Genomic DNA, 12,008 nt, shown 5'->3' with positions numbered 1-12,008 from the left:
CCACACATGGTAGTTTGAACTTGTGTCCTTATGAATGAATTAATGAATGCCACCCTATGCAGGACACTGTCTCTGCACTGAACAGCTCCTTCGGCAACCGGCTCCTTCACCCTAACCTTGCGTGTCCACTACAGCGGTGCGAAGGAGCGGTACCGCAGGTCCTTCCTTCCTACTGCTGTGAGACTATACAACCAGCACTGCTCTACACACACAAACACACACAGGACTCAACCACAATAACTCATGGACACACTTAAAGTGCAAACTACTGTGCAATATTTATATTTGATTATTTATATTTGGTCTCCATATACAACTGGTGTTATCTTTTTTTAAATAATATCTCATACTTACTTTGTAAATTGTATGTATACTTCTGTCCACTTTGCTGCTGCAATGCCCGAATTTCCCCATTGTGGGACAAATAAAGGTATATCTTATCTTAAGTTTGGCAGGAAGAGACCCGTGTGGCTGTTTTCACTGAAAAGTAAAAATCCCAGTTATTTATTGTAGCTCTACAGAAAAAGTTAGGTGTAATTGACTGTGACTTTGTGAAGAATAGACACATTTTAAATTAAGCTAGCATAATTCCATAACATTGGATCTGTGGATATGGTGTTGAGATGTTGCTGTTGATGTGTCTCTGCTTCGTTATGATGATGCTTACATTGTGTGTCCTCTCCCGGCCCAATGAGCATGAAAGGGGCAGTTTCCTAGGAGATAAAACTGCTGCTGTAAGTGCTGGACTCATTCACCACCATCCTCCCTCTCCCCCTCCTATCTCTTCCTTGACTTCTTTCAGGGGGTGCGGTCTGGCTATGACAGGTATGTGCTTGCTCACTTGAAATGAATTTCAATGAGTAGTAAACATAAACTAGCTTGTTTTAGTAAGCACTACGTACACACCCTTTCTCTTTTTTCTCTCTCACACACACACTCCCTCTCTCACACACAGAGGGCTGACCAGCCCAGCCTCCTTGACTGGCTCAGCTAGTTAGAATCAGTCCACACCCGTACCTGTTCCCTAGAGAGAGAATCACTTGTCTGCCACAGAAACCACTTTCTATTTCCACACACACACATACCCACCAACACCCACAGATACCTACCATAGTCTATTGTACAACAGCAATCAGTTCATTAGTGCTCTTAGCTCATCTGGTGGATTTTCGGAGATTATCTGGACACCAACCCAAGGTAGGTTTAATTCCAGACTTCTCTGTGCGTTGAAGGCTGTAGTTGAAATGGTCACCTATAGTCAGTTCTTCCTGGCTTCAGTTCATAGTAAATTCTAGAGGTGATCAGTCATACTGAATGTCTGCTGTAAATGGGCTGAGTTTGTTTCATTTTCATCTCAGCACTGCACACTCGCTTTTGATGTCACTGTGTATTTGCCCTGTCAGCGTCATTTGTGTGTTTGTCTGTCAGTCTGTTTGCTTGTAATGAACACCTGTCTATCAGGGCCTTTCACCATATTACTTATCCACTGCCTGGTCATATATGTTTATCATACCATTTATCAGTGCATGATGATAGATATTTTCACTCTCTAAGCCCTTGGCATTTATTTGATCAGCCCGTCAGCTCAGATATATTCCATTTGGATACATTCCAGAACAGCTGACTCTCGTTGTGTGGGTTGTAACTTCTAAAACTATTTGCATGGTGATTGTGCTATGATAAGAGAAATCAGGTTTTTGTTTCATGACCGTCCCAGTATTTCTGCCTGTGTGGAAAATTTGCTTTAATTTCCATTCCTTGGGGATGTCATCAGTTCATTGAAATATAATAGCTACTTTATGATTTTATTATATTGCATTATGGTACGAGGTCACTAGTTTACATTGTTATGCATGTTCTGTAAACTCCACTCCTTGTAGATTGTGTCTGTGCGAGTGTTAAAGCAAGCAGCTGTAGGCTTACCTCCACTGACAACCACCTTTTTGTACCTCATGCTCTCCCCTATGATCTATCTGTAACTGTGGGTGTGTGTGTTTGTATGTTACCATGCCCATGTAAGTAATAGTGCATGTGATAGAAAGTGGTAGGACTGGATCTCCGGCATGTCTTAAGGATGAGTCTAAGGTATTCTACTGACACAGAGAAAGACACAAACATATCACACACTCAAGGTGGGAACCTACATCAGCCCTACCCAACCTTATACCAGAGACAGTGAATCACACTCCCTAGAGCAATTGAGGGACTGTGACCAAGATCCCCAGCATCTATTTGCTATCCATTCACATTTCACAAGCATCCATTTTATGATTGCTATCCAATCACATTGTTTAATGACACTTTACACCCCCCAAGCAATAAATGCAATTTTATGCTAATTGGTTTTCAGCTAACCGTTGGAGTCAACAGAAAAAATAAAGAAGAGAGACAGAAGAGAGAAACAGACAAAGACGAGATATTCTGACCAAGCATGTCAAAAGGTGATTTGTCTGGTCTGTGTGTTGAAAATCAGTGTGAATTGGAGATAATCTGTTCTTCCTCCCAATAAACAAGTGAGAAGACTCCACACCCAAAACCAAACGGTTACTTAACTTCATGTCTGTGTGCGTTGTGTGTCCGTATCTGTGCCTGCCTGTATGTGTGTGTGTTCCAGAGGGGGACAGAGCATCTGTGTTCAGGACCACCAAGGTGCGTACCAAGCTAAAGGGGGACAGCAGCTGGCTGCAAAGATGCAGTGAGGCGGCTCAGATACAAGAGGCAGAAGAGGAGAAACCATGGTGAGAGCGCCCGCCTCAATATCTCTATGTCTATCTAAGTCTTCTACTCTTTGTCATCCACCATTACTCTCTATTTGGAGCCTCTATACTCTACTGATGATGAATCTCGTTTTATGGAATGATGATATAATTTGGACTTGCTTGTCTCTGTCGTGTTCCCTCATCTCCCTTCATCCTTCTCTCTTCCCTTCCTTCATCCCTCTCTTCCCCTCGGCAGGATGGCAGAAGTAAGGGCCAGTCGTCTCAATGGAGCTCCCCTGGAGACCAGTCCAGTTTCCTCCTCTACCACTGAAGTTCAGCCCCCACCCACACACAACAATGACAAGTAAAAACTGAAACACACACCAGCTCAGGACTAAACAGCTATTGTTTGCTCAGAAATAATTTTGACATTTTAGAACATAATTGTAGAATGTCTCTAAATTCTCAGTTTGACGTTTTCAAAGACAATCAATCTTGTGCTACAATTGTGTACCACAGCTGTCAAGTCGGTAACGGTTCCAGGCATTTTATATTTTTCATGCCACATCAGGTGTGCATAGATTCTGCTAAATTGGCCACAGAGGATTGCCTGGAAGCACAGGCTTTTTTACTTTTATACTTATGGTATATTTGAATAAAAAAAATTATATTATGATTTTACTACATTGGTTGTAGGCTATAGCCTATCATTTAAGACCTAACTTCACTACACTGGAAACAAACGGCCAACCATGTTTTTCCCCCGATAAAAACTATCCAATATATATATTTTTAAAACCCTGATTGATGATGGTGTTAGCTGTTCGGCCAACATATTAGTCAGTTGTTTCTAAACAGTGAACTGTGTTCAGGGCTCTCAAGTTTTACGAAAAGTTTGATGTGAGATTATAATACCCAAAACAACAAAAGTTCTCGTGAAATTTGTGGCAAATCATGGTGCTTTGCGGCGCTTCAGGGCGCTATGCAACCAGTGTTTCCCAGGTGTTGGGAATTTAACCCTGTGAATGCTGGATGTTGTGCATTCGCCGCTTCAGGGCTCCTGTCAGAGTCACCAGGTGAAGTTTAAGGTTTTACTTGGTAGTAAGATGGTGCACTACAGGCAGTCACAAACTGTACATTGGATTAATGAATGAATGAAAGAATGAAGTTTCTGAAAATAAACCCCCAAAAAGTACATTGACATCACAGCTGTTATATCTACTATGATCTGACATTAATCAATAGGTTATTAATCACTTAACAACAAATACGGAAATAAAGTGTACAATTATCACACTGCAAGTAAAATAAACATCCTCTCTTGCACAGTAACAATTAGCACCACAACAAACCTATTACACACTAGCTACGAACATGTGTGATGTACAGTGAAAATTTAGCAAGCTAAATAAATATGAACTCACAGCTTTGCATCACTGGGTAAAATGGCTAACATTGAGTATTCGTTTTAGACTGAAACAACTTAGGCAGTACTCGTATCACACAGAAACAACTGAAGAATAGCTTGATCTTCTGTAATAATAGCTAGACATAAGGAGTACAAACTTACATTGTCTCTGACTTCTGTCCAGGCAACCGCCGTAATGAACAGTCCTACCAGGATTTCGCAGCCCTTTTTTGTGATAGTTGCGGGCTAAAATTCCTGATTTTGCAGGAGCTTTTCCAAAACGTTGCAATGAAAGTTGCCATGTTTTTTAGGTGTTTGTTGCAAGGAAATTGCAGGAGTAAGTGAAAGTTGCGATAAAATGTTGCGAATTACCTTCTTTGTAATTTTAATTGAGTTATTGGTTGAAAAAGTAATTAACAAACATTCATTAAAGAATAATAAGACCATTGAGAAATGGTCCCCTAAATAACCTTACCAACATGCTAATTTTCATCATATCTAATTTTTCATCTTTATCCAACCAGGATTCGCATTGAAGGGAGGAATCTCCCTTTTTTTTACCAAAATTGCAGAGAGCAATACCGCTCTCGGCCTCTACGAAACTTTGGCACTCTCATGCTTGCCAGGCATAGACAGTAGAAGAAAGCACACGCAGTGATTGACTGGTTGGGCAACCCTGGATACAGGACTGTTAACGGTGTGTTTTTCACTTGGAAGTCTCTAGAAATCTGGCACCTTATTAAACAAATTAAAAAGAGTGAAAGAGTTCACAGACACCAGAATGAACGCGTTCACAGTATCGTTTATCAGGCAGTAACACATTTACATTTATTCATTTAGCAGACGCTTTTTTCCAAAGCGACTTCCAGGAGAGAGCTTTACAAAGTGCATAGGTCACTGATAATAACAACAAGATAGCCCCAAAGCATTGCGGGTAGCCAAAACAAGAAGCACACATTGTGAACAACCAAAAAATAAGTGCCAAAGGGAAGCTTTGGTTACAATTAAACAACATGAATCTCTAAGTGCAAGTGTACCTGTAGAAAAAGCAGCAACAGTAAAATAAAAATACGAAATAGAATATTTTGCAGCGAATACAACAGTGTAAATCAGTTGCCACCAACCAACAAGAGCAACAAGTTTCTAAGCAAGAGTCATTGTGATCCTTGAGGATTAAGGACAATGCTCACCATTGGAGAAACAGATTTTTTTTTGTACAGAAACTGAATATGCCAATACTCAACACTGAGAATAGCTCAACAAGCTGGAACAGTGACCTGCAATGTATAAGGTCGTAGGTTTGAATCCAGCCACACTGAGTTTGTCTTAAATTTGAATATATGTTTAGTTAAACAGGATGACATCGTTCTGAAGTACCATGCGCAATTTCACCTTGACATGTCAAAAGATCATTGAATTAAAGCTGTTTAAACTTGGGCCAAATCGAACAAGCCATGCAACAGGAGCTGCGGCTTCTTTTTTTTTTTTTGACAAAAACTGACCAAAATTTCTCAGCCTCTCAATTGTTTTTCTGAAACTGCAAAATAGCACCAGGGAACGTTTGCAATGGAACACGCCTCCTTTTTTCGCTTAACCGGAGTGCCAAGTCATTCCCTAATTTACTGACGTGCGTCTGTGGAGGGAAAAGTCCACTTTGTGTCGAGTGCAAACTAGGAATGATACTTGCGTCGTCGCCAATTGCTCTGGGTCCAGATAGGGCCAAATATCTCCTTTGGTCGACCTCTTCTAGCAATGAATGTACGTAAGGCGAGCAGGAAGGCATCCGAGTCCATGGAGTTGAGGAGTTCAATGTGGACGCGCAAGTGGTGAGACATTTAACCCTGGTGTTATCTTCAGGTCATTGTGACCCATCAGTCATTGTGACCCCCCTACGCGTTGCGACAACTTTACCTCATACAAAAATAAAGTGAAGCATTTTCTTTTAACTGTCGGACTGTCTCACACCCCCCACAGTGCGAAGATTAAAAGAAAATGCTTTTTATTCGTTTTTGCATTGGGTAAAGTTGTCGCAGCACAACAATGGGTGGTTGTGAGCACAAGTGTTAAAAAGGACACCCCAGCGCTTCTCGTTTCTCCTGTCAATCTTGACCAAGTACGGCACAAAACAATCAACACCTGTTGAATAAAAGGGCGGCAGCCACTTCTTCAGGGAAACTTTGGGCTTGGCACTCTCTTACCAGTAAAGACTCTGCATCTTGATGACCAATGGGCTGTTGGTTGGCAGGATTCTTCGCTCTCTCCTGACATGCTCTCCGAGTTGCTCCGACCAGCTCCTTTCATGTGTTGAACCCAGCCGGTGTCTACTGCTGTCAAGCAGCAGAAGGTAACACTTTTCCATTCAGATGAGCCCACTGCGGGGGTCGGGTCAGGTATCTTAGGCCTGTATTCAGTGCCCTGTTTAAGGAATGGTGGCCCTGGTCCCCATCGACTAAACTCAGCGAGAGCTAGGAATGGTTTGCCCCGGGTTATGTCGTCAGCTGGGTTGTTCTGTGTGTCGACACATCGGCAAGCGCGTATATCTGACAACTCCTGAATTTCTGAATACGCGTGTTCCAACAAACACCTTAAAATGGCAGGAATCTGATTGGAGGCAATCAAGGACAGTCATTGGAATCAGTCCACAGAGTAGTCCGGCGTAGGTTAAGCGTCATTTCCGTCTCCACAAGCTTGGCCAGCTGAGCTCCAGCTAGCGCAGCACAGAGCTCCAGGCGGGGGATTGACTGCTGTCGTTTTGGGGCGACCATTGACCTAGCCATCACGAATGATGTGTTGACGGCGCCTTCCCTTTGTACTGTCAGGTAAGCTACTGCGCCATAGGCCCGTTCTGATGCGTCGCAGAACACATGGAGGTCATACTCCAGATTTTCACCGTCATCAGGAGCAGTGCCAGATGGATATTGATGAAGAAAGTGTTTTTGTCCGTCTCTTCATAAACGGAGTGACTAAGTTCAGTTGAGTTCTGGATTTTAATAAGTATTTATCAATCTGCAGATTGGGAGAGAAAACCAGACCTCTGACAATAAATGACAACACAACACCAGGCTTAGGTCTCAATCAAGTCTCTCTCCACTCTGAAGGCCGGAGGACCATCTTTTATAGGGCACAAGAATGTAAACATAGATAGTGACAGTCAGGCAGTAATGACGTTACAACAGTCTAAGAGAAAGAGATTCACAGCTCCCAACACATGACCACTCAAACTACAGAGTTCATAGTTGGAGCTCTCCTTGTAGTCATGACAAGGACCATTTAGCCAGTACATTCTGCTGATCTCAAACATCTATTAACCCTGACACATAGACACAATCTACTCTTATTAATAGCAAGCTTACATGGGAATATACTAACTAGTATCCAATGACTAGTTCTCTTGATTAGTGAATAATGTAAGCACACAGGAAATCTAAATTTCTTCCACAGTCCCCCTTTTTGACGTTTAACGTCAACACAACAATCATTCATCAACTGTTTACCTGTGGCCTGCTGTAGTGCCTTACATTTCACAAGTTTCATAACATTTCAATACCTTAACAATCAAACAATACAGTATCTTTTATTACTCAGTACAGCATACATGATTATAGGATTTGAAGAAGTATTAGGTAGTACCCAATCAGGTGAAAAAGTACAAAGTCAATGAAGTGAATATCTTTTGTTTAGTTCTCTAGATAGGGCTCCCAGAAATGACCTTAACCCTCCTTCTATTTTCCTTGTTCAAAGTTGCATGGTATTATACACTTTGGTGATATTGTAACCTCTGATTCATCCTAGTAACACAGGCATTTCCTAGGACCTTACAAAAGAACCAGCTTACAGCTATTCACTTCATAAGCAAACAGCATAATGACAGTTTATCAACGATTCTAGAAACATAGGCATATTTCTCTCCTGGACATAACCAAGGGTCATGCTCTCGTGAGCTCAACACAGCAGGGTGTAGACCAAACACTGTTCATTACATGTAAATTCAGAGTATTTCAAACAGTATACAAGCAATAAAGTAACCATTATCTTTAATTATTGTTAACTGATCTGTGGTTAAAGACAGATCTCTTCAGATTGCATACAATATTGTATATCAATTGGAAAATAGAAGGAGGCAAATGGCCATCTTTATTACATTGGCAAAGTAGTCACTTGGTACTTGAGATTACATATCAGACATGTCCATTATTCTCAGGGCAATACAGTAATCATCAGTTTTGCTTGCTTCTGTCTGTGGCTTGATTTGGGCTACCATAATTTTACTGGCATGCTTCCGAGAGCCTACTGCACAGCACTGTACACAGCAGAAAGTACACATCTTCCAAGCACAAACCACAATCAGCACAACAACGATTAACTCGCCCAATCCAGTGATTCCCATTTGAAATAGTCGAAAAAGAAACCCCAACCGAGGAGGTCAGTCAGCACAATTCCAAGCTCCCCCAAAGTTCCCCCAAAGCTGAAATTATCTCTTTAATGTGAGCATATTTGTGATATTAGCAGATTCATCTGGGATAAAAGTACGTCAGTCATGACCTATCACAGAGCTGACAACAAATAATCCAGTGCCATAGGGTTTTGTAGCACTACCTGCCTCATGGCCTTCATCTCAGAAGCAACCGCAGTTAAGGCGTTGGCTGTCTCATTACCAATAGACTCCAACCCTAGTGCTAAGCTCCTAATATCTGTAAAGGCAGTGATAACACCATACACAGGGAAAATGGCAGCTGAAAACATGACAAGTGACTGAGGTACTATTGAATCCACGTAATGTGATCCCAGATTCTTAGCATCTGCTTTAATAAACCTTATTTTGTGGCTGTGCAGGCCGGCAGGAAATAATAAGCACTCTTATCACATCCCCACATGGTGCCCTTGTTAGCTACATGAGGAAGCCAACATGGTGATGTCCTTATACAGTACTTACAGGTCCATCTGCAACAGGCAATCATGCAACAGGCTGTTAGCATACATAAACACAGTGTGGTTAAATGTATTTTTTCAACTAACTTCCCATAATTATTTGAATATTCAATCAACCATATACTACATCTTCTGTAGTATGCTAAAGGTGTATGAATAGCATAGTCAGCAACATCAGGAATTAATGTCACCCATCCAAATGGTATACAAGACAAGTAACATTGAACTCAGATACAATGGAACTTTCAAATCATCCAGTAGAGGGTGAGCATACATAGAAATTGTATCCTTACATGTATTATTCCCCAACACTATCACTGTACCACTCTGCCTTACACCATAACCATGCAGATGGGGCATATTCAAGAGATGACTGATTCGTTCCAAAGAACAGTCACATTTGTTACAACCTTACACAAAACCACTTCTTAACCTTACACATATCAGCCATTGACAGAGGGACAGATATCCCTGGATAACCTCCAGGGTGCTTGGGACTCTAACCACAAACTCTGCAAGGTCGGTCCCCTCTAATGCTGGTCCAGTCATTTTTTTCGTCCACGGTAAGGTGTTGTTGTACAGATTGTTCTTCATGTGTGCTTTATGATGAATCTCGATGTCACATCAGTATAATTGGGAGCGTGCAATAGTGACTCTCGGTGTGGCTCATGTATACGATTGTCTGTGGACTCGTGCGTCCAGTATCAGTAAAAGTCTGTCAGGTGTGTGCGTCAGTATGTCTGGATCTCATCTTGCATCGTAGCTCAGGCAGCGGCCTCAGTTTCCTTGGAACAACCGAGGGCCTCTGCCTCAGTATCTTCTCATCCCCGTTCTGGGTTCTGTCATCTGCTTCATGTAGAGGCCGGAGGAAGACTGAAAGTGTCCCCCTCTCCAGGCTCCTTTCTCTGGTTTCCCGTCTGGGTGCTGTCATCTGCTTCATGAATCACATATGGGGAGAGAGGCATGGTAGCAACAGCAGCCCCTCTCTGGCTTTCTCCACATGTGACTCACCTTTCAACGTCTTCAACACCTCCGGGTGGGCGCTCTTTGGGACCTCCTTCTCAGCACCCCTGGATTGGAGTGCTGGATGGCGGGGTCCTGGTTCTGGCTCAAATCGGTCCGCTGGACTGGGACCTGCTCCCGGATCAGCTGCTGCAAACGGGTCTCCACCCCCCTTGGTGTACTCCTGGAAGAGTAACCCAGTGGGGATGAGACAAATGACAAGTTGGAGCAGGCACCATTTGGAGGTGCACCAGCTCCTCCACCGGCCCCTGACTCTCCGTTGGAACCCTCCACCGTGTTGTTCGGTGGCGGGGCTGTTTTGCAGTGTGTTGCATGGCTCCATGTTGGACGACCCTCCACTTTCACAGCTGTGTGAGTCACCAAGATAAACAGCTATGGACAGCTCCATCTCGGTGAGAGGCAGTCCTCCATTCGTGCACTTTCACGTACACGTAGTCTCCTGGTTGATAGGGATGACATGGCTCCCCAGGCAAGGCAGCTTTCACCTGTGAATGCACAACCCTGGCTGCTCTAGTTAGGGCGTAACAAAAGTTTAACATTGTATCATCCATTTGATGGATATCCATCTGTGTCAATGATAGTGGGAGAGACAGGCAATCTCATTGGTCTCCCTTCAACTATCTTGTGTGGGGAAAGTACATTTCTCCTCTGGGGAGTGGACCTCATGGCCATAAGAGCTAGTGGAAGTGCATCAGGCCACTTCAGGCCTGTCTCCACATATCTTGGCTAGTTTGTTTTTCAAAGTTCCATGTTGCCTCTCCACTGCCCCCGCAGACTGTGGGTGGTAGGGACAGTGGAAATGATGGTTGATCTGGAGCGCTTATCAAAGTTCCTGAACAATTTGACCTGTGAAATGTGAACCTCTATCACTGGACAGTCTTGTAAGGATCCCATATCTACAGATCACATCTCTAATAATAAAATCTTGGCTACCGTGGTAGCATCAACTTTCCGACATGGGTAGGCTTCTACCCATTTAGAGAACATGACAACAATTACAAGTACACACTCAAAATTACAACACTTGTTCATCTGCATAAAATCAATTTGTAAATTAATAAAAGGACCACTTGGTGGTGGGTGGGCTGTGTCTCTTCTCTTTGGTCCCTTTCCGGGATTATGCTGCTGGTAAATATGACACTGAGCACAATGTTGCTCAGCCTTTGTGGAAAAAACAGGTGCAAAACCAATCTGTATTTACTATTGAGACTATACCCCCCTTGCTCGTATGGGCACATCCGTGCGCCATGCGAGCCAACCAAGGGAAAATGCACGTGGAATCTTTCACACAGCCAACAGATAACCAACCATCCCTTTCAGTGTTATCAGCAGCGACTTGAAGGTCCACCACAACATGAAGAGAGGGAATGCGCGTTTCTGGTTGCTGAGACACCAAAAAAACACAAATACAGACCTGGGACACATCAGAGGGCCGCAGTCTTTGCTGCAACATCAGCTCTAGTATTTCTTCTTGAAACATGTTTTCCTGCTATTGTTAGTATGAGCTTCACACTTAACAACAGTTGGCTTTCTCGGTAATAGTATTAAATTATCAAATCATCTTTCCATTCTTAATTGCTCCACCTGAGGAGTTAATGAAACCTCTTTCTGGCCATATGGCACCAAAATTGGGAGTAACTCCAAATCCATACCTCGAGTCAGTGTGAATATTTACGACCTTGCCTTCTGACAAACAACATGCCCTTGTCAAAGCAAAATTCTTCCTGCTGTGCAGACAGTTTACCAGATTTGAATGTCTTACTGTCCGTGCAGACCGCTTATCCGGAGTTTAGAGAGCCATCCCATGCCCAGGACGAAGATCCATCTACGTACAACACAAGTTCAGCATTATCCCTAAGTTTGTCACAACATATCAGGTCTGGGTGTTAGCACTTTATCGACAACCATCTCACAGTCATGTGGTTCACCATCATCAGGGGTGGGCAACA

General features: G+C 42.9%; 1 protein-coding gene across 1 annotated transcript in view; it reads left to right on the top strand.

The window, feature by feature from the left end:
• Positions 1 to 1,050: 1,050 nt before the first annotated feature.
• znf185 (zinc finger protein 185 with LIM domain) overlaps positions 1,051 to 12,008 on the top strand; it is a 95,198-nt gene continuing 84,240 nt past the window's right edge. Inside the window, exons 1-4 of the mRNA XM_084697328.1 lie at positions 1,051 to 1,197; positions 2,351 to 2,441; positions 2,615 to 2,738; positions 2,956 to 3,063. Coding sequence (XP_084553454.1) covers positions 2,432 to 2,441; positions 2,615 to 2,738; positions 2,956 to 3,063 — 242 coding nt within the window. The 5' untranslated portion in view covers positions 1,051 to 1,197; positions 2,351 to 2,431. The remainder of the gene's footprint in view (positions 1,198 to 2,350; positions 2,442 to 2,614; positions 2,739 to 2,955; positions 3,064 to 12,008) is intronic.

Source organism: Hypomesus nipponensis, chromosome 1 (genome assembly GCF_054491055.1).
Source record: "Hypomesus nipponensis isolate SF chromosome 1, ASM5449105v1, whole genome shotgun sequence".
NCBI lineage: Eukaryota > Metazoa > Chordata > Actinopteri > Osmeriformes > Osmeridae > Hypomesus > Hypomesus nipponensis.
This window is presented reverse-complemented; position numbering and strand designations above follow the sequence as displayed.